The sequence below is a fragment of the Giraffa tippelskirchi genome, chromosome 2, assembly GCF_054371585.1.
Source record: "Giraffa tippelskirchi isolate mGirTip1 chromosome 2, T2T-mGirTip1v1.2.pri, whole genome shotgun sequence".
Taxonomy (NCBI): Eukaryota; Metazoa; Chordata; class Mammalia; order Artiodactyla; family Giraffidae; genus Giraffa; species Giraffa tippelskirchi.
The window spans coordinates 233,783,493-233,797,894 of NC_137276.1; the positions used below are offsets into that span (position 1 = coordinate 233,783,493).

At 36.7% G+C, this 14,402-nt stretch overlaps 1 protein-coding gene across 14 annotated transcripts in view; it reads right to left on the reverse strand.

Moving 5' to 3' along the window:
* Window positions 1–14,402, reverse strand: part of ANKRD28 (ankyrin repeat domain 28) — a 199,941-nt gene that overhangs the window by 115,560 nt on the left and 69,979 nt on the right. For 6 of the 14 annotated variants that reach the window (XM_081573248.1, XM_081573247.1, XM_081573253.1 and 3 more), the window contains one exon: window positions 8,470–8,553. The exons of 1 other annotated variant lie outside the window; for it this stretch is intronic. In XM_081573248.1, coding sequence (XP_081429374.1) covers window positions 8,470–8,553 — 84 coding nt within the window. Of the gene's footprint in view, window positions 1–8,469; window positions 8,554–9,654; window positions 11,439–14,402 lie in introns of those variants that run through there. 7 more of the 14 variants (XM_081573264.1, XM_081573254.1, XM_081573246.1 and 4 more) reach the window with 6 other exon arrangements.

Here is a 14,402-nt window from a genome sequence, read left to right on the forward strand (position 1 = left end):
ATTTACCCAAGCAAAAGGAAAGCATATGTTCATACAAAGACTTGTAGACATACCTTCAAAGCAGCTTTATTTATAAAGCTTTTTTTTTTAATAAAAAAATCCCTCAAACTCTATCAACAGGTGAGTGGATACACAAATTGTGTACATCAATACAAATGAATACTATTCAGCAACAGAAAGTAATGAACTATTAGCATATGCCTCAAGATGGATGAATCTCAGAATAGCGATGCTGAGTTAAAGGAGCTAGACAAAATAAGGACCTATTGTATAAAACTCTGGAAAACTCAAGTTAACCTATAGTGACACAAAGCAGATCAGAGGTCAGGGGCAAATAGACTTTTGAGAATGAGGGGAATGTTAACTATCTTGATTGTGGTAATGGTTTCACAGGTGTACACCCCTATCAAAACTTATAAAATTGTACACTTCAAATATATGTAACTTACTGCATGTCAATTATATCTCAACAAAATTTAAAAATAGACTGAGGCACTAATTGAGACTTATCAGAGGAATTAGTAAGTTCAGCTCAGTCTGAAATTCAGGACACAATCTATGACATTTTTGTTATATAATTATCATTATATATCCACTGCCAATTTACGTAAACATGTCCATTACAATTACCTGAAATAAAGAACTTACAGGGCATTTAGTCTATTTGGGAAGCTGATAATATATTTATAATAACTCATAATAAAAGTTTTGCTAGCACGCTCTCCCGTTTTGCGTCACCTACACTCTGTCTATGATGTGTGTGTGCGTCTGTGCTCAGTCGTGTCCAGCTTTGCAACCCCATGGACTGAAGCTCCTCTGCCCACGGGACTTTCTCAGCAAGAATACCGGAATGGGTTGTCATTTCCTCCTCCAGATGACCTTCCTGACCCAGGGACTGAACCCACACCTCCTGCACTGCAGGCAGATTCTTTACCACTTAGTCACCAGGGAAGCCCCATCTGTGGAGTATGTATCTCCCTAAATAAATCTTTCACTTAAAAAAAAATTTAATTAAATAAAAATACTGCTTGCACATCAGAATTTTTCTTTACTTGGTGAATTTATCTCATTTATTACCAATCAGCAAGACTGAAAATAACTCAAATGCCCTCTAAGAGGGGGACTTTTAAATAAATTCTTATAAACACATACATGTAGAACTATGTGAATATAAGGAATAAGGAAGCTCTCTCTAGGCTAGTATGGACTAATTCTCCAAATATTTTAGGGATTAAAAAAAAGGAAAAATGGAGAAACATATATGTTAAATAAAAAACAGTTAGTGGAATATAGAGATAAGTCACCATCAGTTTCTAGCTGCAAAAACAGCTGGTTTCATTGGACAAAACTTCCTTTGTTTCAGGACTATCATAATAAGACATTCACAGGCAACGACATGGAACATGTGCTCATTTATGGATCCTGGAGGAAAGCTGAACACTGGTAAAGAAAATCTGAAAGTCTGAGGCGGAACCCTAGAAGCACTAGCAAGAACAGAGGAGAGGTGCAGGAGTTAGGGATGGAGAACTATCGGGTGACCCTCTCCAGGGCGGAAGCTAAGCTGGCTCTTCTCTCTCCAACCCTTCCCTGTTTCACCCCATGCTCGGTGGAAGCCAGCTGGGAACCGTGGGGGGTCTGTGGGCTCCAATACTAACTTCCAATACTGTGAAGAGATGCAGAAGACTGGGCACACAGATACATTTTGCGGACAGAGGGTACACGTAATAACCTCAAGTAACTGAGAGAAGAGGTTGTTAAAAACCTCTCCCAGAACATGAACAGCTTGGTGTACTGACAGCCAGGAGAAGCAACGTGTGGTCACCAGAAAGGTTTACTGAAGCTTAGGGCACTTCTTGGTAATTTCTAGAAAAGGCTAGAGAACACTGAAGAATGAGGGTGGGTGGAATTCAGGCAACTTGTGTAAACTTACGGTTTACTACTTTGTGTGTGAACTGCCAACAATCTTACTACAATAATACGGAAAACAAATGATCTGCCTGTGTGATACACATACACACATACACGTACACGCATGTATTTGCCAAACAACTTCATCTGACAGAGTAAAATCAACATCATTTCAATGATCCCAGAAAGTATTTTTGAAAGCTTAACAGATGTCAGTAATTTTTAAGACTGCTTTGGCAAAATCAATCCCCAAAAAATTTCAATAAAAAAGTACATCTAAATTTAGAAACCAATATGCAAAATATACAAGGTAGCATTTTCAAAATTATCAAGCTTATATGATACAGGCAAGATCTACTGACTAGTTCTTAAATCAACTCTTCTGAGTTTAAAAAGGGTCACAGTCACAGAATTCATAATTTAAGACTTCCTCTGATTTAAACACTAAAAGCACTGATGGATGGATTATAATTACCCCTGGTTTGATACTACTTTGAATGACATTTTTATCCAGCCAAAAACTATGGCACTAAGGGAGGCTTGTTTATTCCCTCATTTGCAATGCTAAAATTTAACAGTATTTGATTATGAAATTTAGGATCACATTTGTATACAGAATGTGGACATACCTTTTAGGGAGAAAAAATCCATTTTTTTAACCATTATTGTTTTATGGCACTATTTGGCAAAAGAAACAAGTATCTCCAATTTACTTTTTAATTTCCCCAAATTCTGCCAAATTTACATAGGTTCAAATTCCTGTTCTGTTAACACTTCCTGAGTTTTAGTTTTGTCACCTATTGCTTGGATGGAAATGTCAACCTACCAAACTTACAAGATTGTTGTGTGAGTTACAGCAAGTAACCATAAAAATGTTTAGGCACTTCACTGCCTCTGAAATACAAACTATAATTAACACCAATTTCTATCACTGTGGATTGAAAAAAATAATTCCTGCTTGTGGAAAATTTTCTAATAAAGTCATACCTTTTCTCTGAAATGCATAATTAATATTTCAGATTATTCCAGCTCCATAATATGGCATTAAATTCTGATAATACTAGGGAAAGGTATTATTTCCATATAAATCTGAAAACACAAATGAAAACTTCTGGACAAAAGTGGGAGATCATTCAACTGGAATTTTTAGAGCCTCACAAGTTTGGGGTGTGAAAAAACCATGAAGGCCATTAATGTAAACCTACACATTTTACAACAAAAGAAAAGTGAGTCCTAAAGAGTAAAATGGATTTGTGGCTCAGCTGGTAAAGAATCTGCCTGCAATGCAGGAGACCTGGGTTCGATTCCTGGGCTGGGAAGATCCCCTGGAGAAGAGGAAAGGTTACCCACTCCAGTGTTCTGGCCTGGAGAATTCCATGGACTGTATAGTCCCTGGGGTCACAAAGAGTCGGACACAACTAAGCGACTTTCACTTTGACAATAAGGGTAAGAAGACAGAAGCACTTAGGCCTTTCAAATTATATTCCTGTTCAAAGTATAATCCTATAAACTGTTCTTTACATTGTTGCTGTTCAGTTGCTCAGTCATAGTCAACTCTTTGCGACCCCATGGACTGCACCACACCAGGCTTCCCTGTCCTTCATTGTCTCCCAGTTTGCTCCAACAGCCATCGAGTCATATGCCATCCAACCATCTCATCCTCTGTCACCCCTTTCTCCTCTACCCTCAATCTTTCCAGCATCAGGGTCTTTTCCAATGCATCAGCTCTTTGCATCAGCTGGCCTGGCCAGAGTATTGAGGCTTAAGCTTCAGCATCAGTCCTTCCAGTGAATATTCAGGGTTGATTTCCTTTAGGATGGACTGGGTGGATCTCCTTGCTGTCCAAGGGACTCTCAAGAGTCTTCTCCAACACCACAGTTCAAAAGCATCACTTCTTCAGCACTCAGCTTTCTTTAGGGTCCAACTCTCACACACGTACATCACTAATGGAACAACCATAGCTTGACTATACCGACCTTTGTCATCAAAGTGATGACTCTGCTTTTTAACATGCTGTCTAGGTTTGCCACAGCTTTTCTTTCAAGTAGTAAGTGTCTTTCAATTACATGGCTGCAGTCACCATCTGCAGTGATTTCAGAGCCCAAGAAAATAAAGTCTCTCACTGTTTCCATTGTTTCATCTATTTGCCATGAAGGGATAGGACCAGATGCAATGATCTTCGTTTGAATGTTGAGTTTTAAGCCAGCTTTTCACTCTCCTCAAGGGGCTCTTTACTTTCTCTTCGCATTCTGCCATTAGGGTGGTGTTATATGCATATCTGAGGTTACGGGTATCTCTCCTGGCTATCTTGATCCCAGCTAGCGCTTCATCCAGCCCCACACTTTGCATATAATGAGCAGGGTGACGACATACAGCCTTCATGTACTCCTTTCCCAATACTGAACCAGTTCATTGTTCCATGTCCAGTTCTAACTGTTGCTTCTTGACCTGCATACAGATTTCGCAGGAGGCAAGTAAGGTGGTCTGGTATTCCCATCTTTTAAGAAAATTTTCCACAGTTTGTTGTGATCCACACAGTCAAAGGCTTTAGCATAGTCAATGAAACAGGTGTTTTTCTGGAATTCTCTTGCTTTTTCTATGATCCAGTGGATGTTGGCAATTTGATCTGTGGTTCCTCTGCCTTTTCTAAATCCAGCTGGTGCATCTGGAAGTTTTTTGTTCACATACTGTTGAAACCTAGCTTGAAGGATTTTGAGCATTACCTTGCTAGCATGTGAGATGAGTGCAATTGTGTGGTAGTCCGAACTTTCTTTGGCATTGGAATGAAAACGGACCTTTTCCAGTCATGTGGCCACTGCTGAGTTTTCCAAATTGGCTGGCATATTGAGTGCAGCACTTTCACAGCATCATCTTTTAGGATTGGAAATAGCTCAACTGGAATTCCATCACCTCCACTAGCTTTGTTCATAGAGAAGCTTCCTAAGGCCCACTTGACTTCACACTCCAGGATGTCTGGCTCTAGCTGAGTGATCATACCATGTTGGTTATCTGGGTCATTAAGATCTGTTTTGTACAGTTCTTCTGTGTATTCTTGCCACCTCTTCTTAAAAACTTCTGCTTCTGTTAGGTCCATATACCGCTTCTGTCCTTTAGTGTACCCATCTTTGCATGAAATGTTCCCTTGGTATCTCAAATTTTCTTGAAGAGTGCTCTAGTCTTTCCCATTCTATTGTTTTCCTCTATTTCTTTGCATTGTTCACTTCAGAACGTTGACTTAAGAAGAGACGCAAAAGGCAATGGGGAAAAGGAAAGATACACCTATCTGAATGCAGAGTTCCAAAGAACAGCAAGGAGAGATAAGAAAGCCTTCTTCAGTTCTTTACATTATGAATATCAACCTGCTTTTGTATTTTTTTTTTTAACTGTTTCACCTATTTGGCATACAGTGCTTCTTCCACATCTGAGTGACCTATTTTTCTAAGTTTGCTATTTCAACTGTTTTTAGGCAATCAAAAATCTTCTACTAGGTTACCTATCCAAACAACTATTTCCGTTTATTAATTCCGAAAATGCTGATTTTCTCCAGATAGAGTTCAATATAATCCTTGACGATAAGCTTCTATTCTTATGCCACAGGATGAACCTGGTGATGAACAATGACTTATCTGAGCAAAAAGCTAATCCCATTCTACCTCTGCTGGTGGACTGGTTTACAGTGGGCTTGTAACCAAGGAATCTCAGGGAGTTTTGTAGGGATTCTGAAAAAGATCTTTTGCTTGATTAAAGAAGAAAAAAAGGAAATTTACAAAGAGAGTTTCCTTTCCAGTCTCTCCGGTTGTTTGCCTTGAGTGCAGGATGCAGCAGTTACCTCTTTACCAGGAGGAGAAAGCCAAGAGTCTCATAGAGAAGCTCACCCGAGGCCATGATATTACTGTCTTAACCAACCCCCAAACACCCTATTCTGGACTAAATTCCTATATAAGCAACAAACCTGTATTTACCCAGATAGTCAACCACTTGTGGGCCAAAGTCTCCAAAAAGAAAACTCCCATATTTTCTAGTGAAATCATCTCAGGTAACTTCTACAATAAAAGACTTCCTTCTCAGACCAAATTATATGAATGCATAATATTTTATATCAGTTTTTAAAAAATCAATTAGATACATCACTATGAAAGATGCTCTTTAGTGGTCCATAGTATTCAATACTTCAGGATATGACTCAAGAAGCTAACCTAAATTAATAACAATGTTTATTTAACAGTATAGAGACAAAGCTGAACTCTTAAACCCACTCTAAGTACAAAAATAACTTTAAAAAATGTAAGTTTCAAAAAGATGTCATTCTCAAATGCTCATGTGAATAAATTATTTTAGAAAACACCACTGTTGCACTGACATAAAGCTTAAAAATATTTTATTACCTATCTAGAATGAGTACGTTTTATATTATAGAACAGTGTAAGTTTTATTACAAACATACACACTTGCCTCTTAAAATCCTATGCAATTGCTTATCATAGAGGATAAAAATAAAGGGAAAAAATTGCCATCCTAAATTAGAATGGCCAAAGACTCAACAAATATGATGATGACAATACCGTCAACTATCAAGAGTCACAGGAGAAAAGGAACCATAAAAAAATTTGTCAAAACCCCATGAATCATTAAAGACAAAGTCACCCTCAAGAAGGGTCTACTGATTGAAACACTAACCAAGCTTTTAGTTCTAAGCGTGGTTCTATGTTTCAGACAAGAGAACAAGCTAGCAGATGTTAAGAGACAGTATTTTAAAAGTAAGCAAAGAAAGGAATCTATAAGGAGAAAAGCAGAGACTAAAAGTCATAAAAGCTAAGAGGTCACACACTAGTTACAGACACAGAACAGTTTCCAAGCACATCAGAGTGGAATAAACTGATGCTCAAAAACAATCTTTTGAGCATAAAACTTTTAAAATTTAAGATAATTTGATTATTATAGCAGAAAAGCAGTTGGCTATAATGAGGCTTTATAACGATAGAGATATTAACCATGGTTAGTAGGATTATAGATCAAACTTCCTCAACAAGATGAGATTTGTTAGTTCTGTTTAAAACATACAAAAAACAGTAAGTTAAATAGAACAGAATGCCTTTTTCTCCTTCTCCTAAGTCTGCTGCTGCTCCTGCTGCTGCTAAGTCACTTCAGTCATGTCCAACTCTGTGCGACCCCATAGACGGCAGCCCAGCAGGCTCCTCCATCCGTGGGATTCTCCAGGCAAGAACACTGGAGTGGGCTGCCATTTCCTTCTTCAATGCATGCATGCATGCATGCTAAGTCGCTTCACTATATCCCTACAATTATTTTGTCTTGAGTATACTTTCCAGGACACCCCAATTATATAAAGTAACCAGCACTTCCATTTAAAATAAATCCTGAATGAGGTAAATATTTCCAATAAATATAAACTTAAACACAATGTTTAAGGGAAAAAATGTAATGATAGCATCTTGGTTACATTTTGGAATGTGAGGATGAATCATTTTAGCTAAAGGTTCAAATTTAATCAGTTAATTCAACCTTTAAAAATAAGATACTTCTTATATCTACTTAACATCAAGTGGTCATGATAGTACTGTCCAAAAGAATGGGGGAAAGATGAGAGCTGGAGATGAGCTGGCAGAACACGACTTTCTCAGAACTGGCCCATCAATTCCAGGTCATCTGTTTTGCTGTTGCTATAGGGACCTTATGAATCACAACTTCTTCCTACTCTCCATCATTTTGAGAACTGAATCATGTATGAAAAAGATACTGAAAACATTAACTTCCAGTAAAAATACGGTAAAAAATTTGATTGTATTACGGTTAATTGTATATTTTCACTCACCTCAGCTTAGTAAATTAAACAGTTTCGCCACTGGAGAAACATACACAGAATTATCTACATACCCACTCTTCCCAAAACTGTTCCTCACGTCAGCCCTGAATGTTAAACCCACTGTATCTTTAAAAGTCTGAAGAACTTTCAAACAATGTTTTTATTTACTGTGATACCCAAACAGATGCATCTTTGTGTATAATGTTTACCATGATTACTTACAGAAAGCAAATTTGACCTCAAAACCAAGTTAGATATATTATAAATTTAAGACATGTCTCTTATTTTAAGTTCACAAAAAAGAATCCTCAACTGAAACTCATACAAATATTTGACAGTGAGGTGTCATGATGTCCATAACTTCCTTTCAAATGGGATTCAGAAAAAGAAAGGAATAAATAAACGTGTAGTATAAATATAACTTGTAAATATCGGAGAGAAAGCAAATACGGCAAATGTTATCAATGCTGGAGGTTATATGAATATTCAAAGTAGTTTTTCAACTTTTCTGTGAAAAATTTCAAAGTAAAAGGTTGGGGAAACAAAAATCCTTCACTGACTCCTAGTTGTCCTAGGTTTTAGTAATTACCCTGAATATACACGTCCAGTCCTTTCCCTTTTGCCTCAAGACCTTTCTACCTTTGCTTAAAAAATCTTACAGAATGGTGTTAGGTCTTTTAACAAAAATATCAACTCTAGCAAAGTACGCTTCAAGGCTGGTATCAGTGAAACTGTTTTACCTGAAAGTTAACATCTTCTTTCTTAAATATTAGTGCTCGAACTTCATCAGGATCTCCATTAAATATAGCTTGCACCAGTGAGGGCTAAAATACAAGAGAGTAATAAAAACATTAATCACACCACATGGATGATTCTAAAGCTATTTCCACATAACTTTTAAATCTAAAATTTTTCTTCCCTATCACAACAATAATCACTTGGCTTTTGACATGAACCAAATTTCATGAAATCAAATCATATCAAAGTACAAGATTTCTCCTTGGAAAAAAGAGTAGGCCTAATAAAAAAAAATCAATTCCATATGACCAATATTAGGTAGTATAATAAGCATAATCAGATTTTATATGAGTGGAAACCTTTTGTTCATATAGATGGTAAAAAGAAAGTATTTTCCGAATAAATACAAGTGAGATATCTCAACATATACTTGCAGGACACAACTTGTCAAACAAGCAGTTTGACAAGGAGCCCACAAAGGGAGGCCTACTTGAATAGTTCTGTTTGGGGCACCCAAATAATTTGCATGAGTTAGCATTACATGTATAAAGATAAAAATCCAAAGAAAACCTGACAGTTGATGAAAATCACTACTATTCAAAGACCAGAAATTACTGTAAATCTGAGTAACATGAAGAGGGAGACACATGCATGTCTAAATATAACAAGTTCTTAATCAACAATATAGCCTCTCTGATAAGGTATCACATTATACTCTCAAACAAAAAGTTAATTGACAAAGCTTTAAAAATAAAATTAAAGATGAAGTCTGATTCTTTTTCTGTAACAGCCCTGCATGTAAATATATAAAATTCACTACAGAGAAGGCTGTGCCTCGGTGTTGCTGGCAACAGTCAACTTTCCTAAAACATACAGTTCCTCATACTTGCTACATCAGTTTCTAAAACCACAAAGTCAAAACAGAAACGTGGGTGCTGTAGCTACTATTCTCAAATTATTTTTTAAAGTTGTTTTAAGACATTAAGAGATAAAGTCTGAAATCCTATCTAAACATCTGAAAAAGTGAAAATAGGAAATGTGTGCATTTGTACACAAGTAATATTGCATCATACTCACACACCTATATTGCTTTCACTTGGGTTTTTTAATGAAACTAGTGGAAATTAACTTGTATTTATTCTTAAAGAATAAAATTTACCCTGCTAGTTCAGTAAAAGATAGTAAACATATAAACTCTCGTATCTTACCAATACATTTCCCGAAGGTGGAGAATGTAGGGATTTATTTTCCTGTGGCAACTTAGAAATGAATGCAGGAGACTCATCTTCTACCTCCTCCAAAACAACAATACACACTCGACTCATTCGTTCTTTTAAAAAACTGAATTCTAAGCTATGTGATAAAAGTCACAGTTGGAAGAGCACAAGTAGTTTTTCCTCCTCTTCTGTACAGCACTTAGAACCATTCTTTGAAAAGCACAGCTGTTTTTTTTAATGTTAATAAGTACTATCAGAAAAACTAAAGCTTAAAATTATAACTACATAACTTCCTAAAAAAAAAAAAAAAAATCCCAAATTCTACTATTTTCTGTCGGGTTACTGTAAAACTTAAAAGAAATTTCACACCAACATGTCAAGAACTAAACTGAGTTCAGAACAAGCTCATTTAAAAATGTTTTTCCGCCACCAAAATAGTCATATTACTACTCTGTTTTACAGAAATTCACTTGCATAAAAAGATCACTGTTTGGGTGATAGCACCACACACAACAGAATAAGACGAGAAACAAGTGCTGAGACAGATGATCACAGCTATACCCACTCCTGCCTGCAAGGTCATAGTTACCAGCAGCTGGCTTGCTTATCATTGAAAATAAAATATAAAATCTCACTATTCGGTTTCCACTTCTAATTTGTCTTCACTTCTTCAGCTTCGCTGGTTTAATACAGATACTATCCAGAAAAAGAAAATACAGCTAGAGCTTTCAAAATGTTGCTCAGAGGTTGACAATTCTTTCTGTGTTTGAGAAAGAAAAAAAAAAACAACACTCTGCATTAATAGCAAAGCTGCAGTACATTTACATGCAATGAGTCAGACCACGAGAGACAATAGGACTCTTGGTACTAGAATACGGCTTGGTTAATCCAGATATTCCATATAAGAGAAGAAACAGTTAGCTTTATTCCCATCGACAGCACAGGAAAAGCAGTGTTCATTCTTCCTCCGTCAGGCAGTGGTCTGGGGCTGCTCCAGCAAAAGGGCACAGGCACCAAGCAGAAATGGTGTTAGCGGAGAATCCTAATGGAACAGGCAGGCTGCGAAGGAATTAGAGGGCATTTGAGCTCAAATTACTGCTTCAGGCTTTTCATTTTTAAAAAAGAGAGGGAGAAAACTCCAGTAGTTTATCATTTCAGTGTTTTCTTTGATCTCCACATGAATGCAGCTTCCATCAAAGAGTCTTCATTCAGAGGAAAAAACAGCAGACTGTGCATCTTCTCTGAGCCAACTACTTTATTCAATCATCTGCCTCTGTGCCAATACAGTTTCCTTCCACCATGAAAACCGCTACAGTTTTCCTTTCTAGTCGATTTCAGATGCTTTCCTGTTCCTCATATGATCTTGCAAACGGCCAGTGACACCACCAAAAGAGTAGTAGGTCCTTAAAAAATAGAGAACCTCAGGATCGGCCCCACAGAAGCATTCCAACTGAGCAACAGTCTGAAGAGCAAGGACTGCAGAACCGCAGGATGAAATGCCTAGTAATGCTCACATGTTACACTTACCAGAGAGCTGAGCTACTGCTCCGGATGTAACTTCCTCTAGCAGGAGAAAAAATAGTGCATTTGGACAGCCTTCACAATTAGAAGGTTCATGCCAGTTCTGTGACTAATCCAGATCAAACTAAAAAATTCTATAACTGAAAAATGAGTGCGCTTTTAACATTTTCCACTAAAAGCCACAAGGAAATCTGGTGTACTGCCTCTGCTGACTAACACTGGTTTTAGCAAGTAAACAATTCCAAACAGTTTAACTGCTTTCGTATGTTACAATATAGCAAATGTTTAACCCTATAGTGACAGCTGCAGTGAGAATGTCTGCAGTGAACCCATAAAAGAGAACTAGAGATGGAGGAGCATTTTATGAGAACATAAATACCACAAACCCAAGGTTTTCTTCCTAGTGTCTCAAGACCATTTTTAATCTACTAGATGTATGTTATTTTCAAGAATGTAAAGAAGTTTAAACAAAAGAAATTTAAGATTTACTAACAATTTCTGAGCTGTTAAATTTACTCAACCAAATCATATTTTGAAAGAGAAAAATGAAAATTCCGTATTGGAGAAATTCTAATTATAAAATTTTACTAATCACTTGAATTTCACAAAAGAAGTAATACTGTCTTCCCACTTGGATGTGGAACAAAGTCTTAAAATCTGTTAAATAGCTACATAAATCTATTGTTTCAAGTCCTTGGTAGTGAATTATCTACATGTCAAAAAGGTAAAGGGTGAAGACAAAGCAAAGAATCTTCTCCCTCCCTATAAAAGTAATTATCCTGAAGCTACAAATAAGTGTCAGAAACAACCAATTTATAGTTGGCTTTCTCTGTTTCCTCTCCGTTTCCTGGTTTACTCAAGGATGGGGTTATTTTCCCACAGGAAAATGACAAAGTAAATACTATGATTCTTCCTCAATCTTTGTTCTTTCATCTGTCAACCAGCATTTTTATTAATAAACATAATAGTTATTCTTGAACATTTGTGATGTGCTAGATGTTACATTCTCATTTAATATTCACAATGGCCTTGCTACATTCTCATATGTAGAGAGAAAAAACAGACTTAGAAATTATTATATCCATAGTTGGCAAATTACTAAAGTTGTACCTAATTGCAAACACATGCTCTTTCTAATCTACTCTGCTTCCACAGACTGTAAGCATACACTCTTGTCTAAGAGTTCTGCAATCTATAATACCAGACTGCAAAAGTTATTTTAGAAGGCAAATAATCTAAATAATTGTGAAAAGTTTAGGTAACAAAGGAACATACTATTTACTGCAATAATATTCCCAAACAAGTTATTTTTAAATAGGTACTTCAAGGCTAGTGTTACCTCACACATTTAAGTCAGTTGACTTATCAGAACATTAAAAAAAAAAAAAATCCAGCATAATATAAACAAGAAAGCCAGAATTTAACAACAAAACCCATTATCAATTTATGAAAAAACCTATAACCCTAACATAACTGTACGAAAAACCTAAAATGTGCCAAAAATTCACTTAGTTATTTTAAAAAATATAAATGGTTTTAAGTCAAATTAAAGACATGCAACTATTCTGACATGCATGAAACCACTACAGTAACAATATACTGTCACTGTCAGGGTGCCCCGCGCCCCAAACAAAATCTCTTTCTATATGGACAATTTTAGCTTGTTCTAAAGTCTCCAGTATATAAGTTCACATACTTAGACCCAGGCAGGTACATCCTGTTTTCTTGCTCTAAGCCAAATTCCGTACTTTGGTTTTTCCCAAACAGAAAGCAAGCTCCTTGAGGGCAGGGGCTATGTTACATACATATTGTTTCCTTCCAATATCTTCCATCTGTAAATAATTTCACTGAAATAAATTCTATTATGTCACAAGATTCTGGAATAGAGTGGCAAAAATATAAAAGACAACGGGGGTAGGGTTCATGTATTTTAACCAGTAGACATGGCGGTATTAAAGTGCAACAAAATGAATTTTGTGCCTCTAGTGGGAGAGCAACTTAAATGTATAAGCTGACAGTATATAAAACAATGACAGTTAAAACTATGGGCTCAGCAGTCAGCCTACCTGGAGTTCGGATTCCAAAGACAAAGCTGTGTCTTTGAGCAAGCTGCTTTAGTCCTTGAGTCTAAGATTTCTAAGAATAACCATCTCCAGAGATTTTTATCTTGGAGACACACTAACAGAACAGTGATTGAGAAGATAGGCTCTGTAACCAAACTAACCTAATCCGGCTTCCTACTAAGAAACATAACTGTGTGACCTTGAGCAAGTTACTGAACCTTTCCGTGAATCATCTCAGTATCTATTAAAGAGCTAAACAGAATCTACTTTGTGGTGTTATTTAGAGCAAAGTTTAAAATAAAGATAATAGTATTATCACAGATACTTAGGATAGTTAACAGATATTCCTTGTGAAACCCTGGGTACTGACAACCTCCCCCTACTGGGGAGGTGATTCCGTTCAGGGGTTTGGAGACGTCATCCTGTTGGTAAGTCTCCACCCTTTTCAGGCCTCTAGAGAGACTGCTAGAAACTTGTCTTTACACTCCAGTAACCAGACTAGTGTTTACCAAGTGTTATTGGGGGAGAGAGCAATAAACTTAGGCAAGAGGTTTTTGTATTTCTCCACATTCATTGTATTTGACAGCCTAGGAAAAGAGCAAGAATAAGAAGTATTGGCCCATAATACATTGTTATAAAAAAAAATACTGAAAGATTATATGTTAACAGTGCCATACAGAACTGTTTTATATCTCCTACTGAATATGACAGGCCCCCTAATTTCAAGGAATTCACATCTTAAAGGAAAAGAACACAGGTAAGTGAGTACTGAAAAAACTGCTGTGGTTTAATCGCTAAGTCCTGTCTGACATTTAGCGAGCCCATGGACTATAGCCCAACCAGGATCCTCTGTCCATACTGGACAAGAATACTGGAGTGAGTTGCCATTTCCTTTTCCAGGGCATCTTCCTAACCCAGGGATAGAACCCAAGTCTCCTGCACTGGCATAAGGATTCCTTATCACTGAGCCACCAAGGGAAGCCACTGAAGAAATTAGCAATGGAGAAAATAATTACGATGAAAAATTGACAATAATTGTGCAAATTTAATTGAACACTGGGTTTTTTGCTGTTTTCAGTTGAACAATGCAAGAAAATGTGGTTTGTTTGTTTTTTTTGAGGCATTTAATTTTTA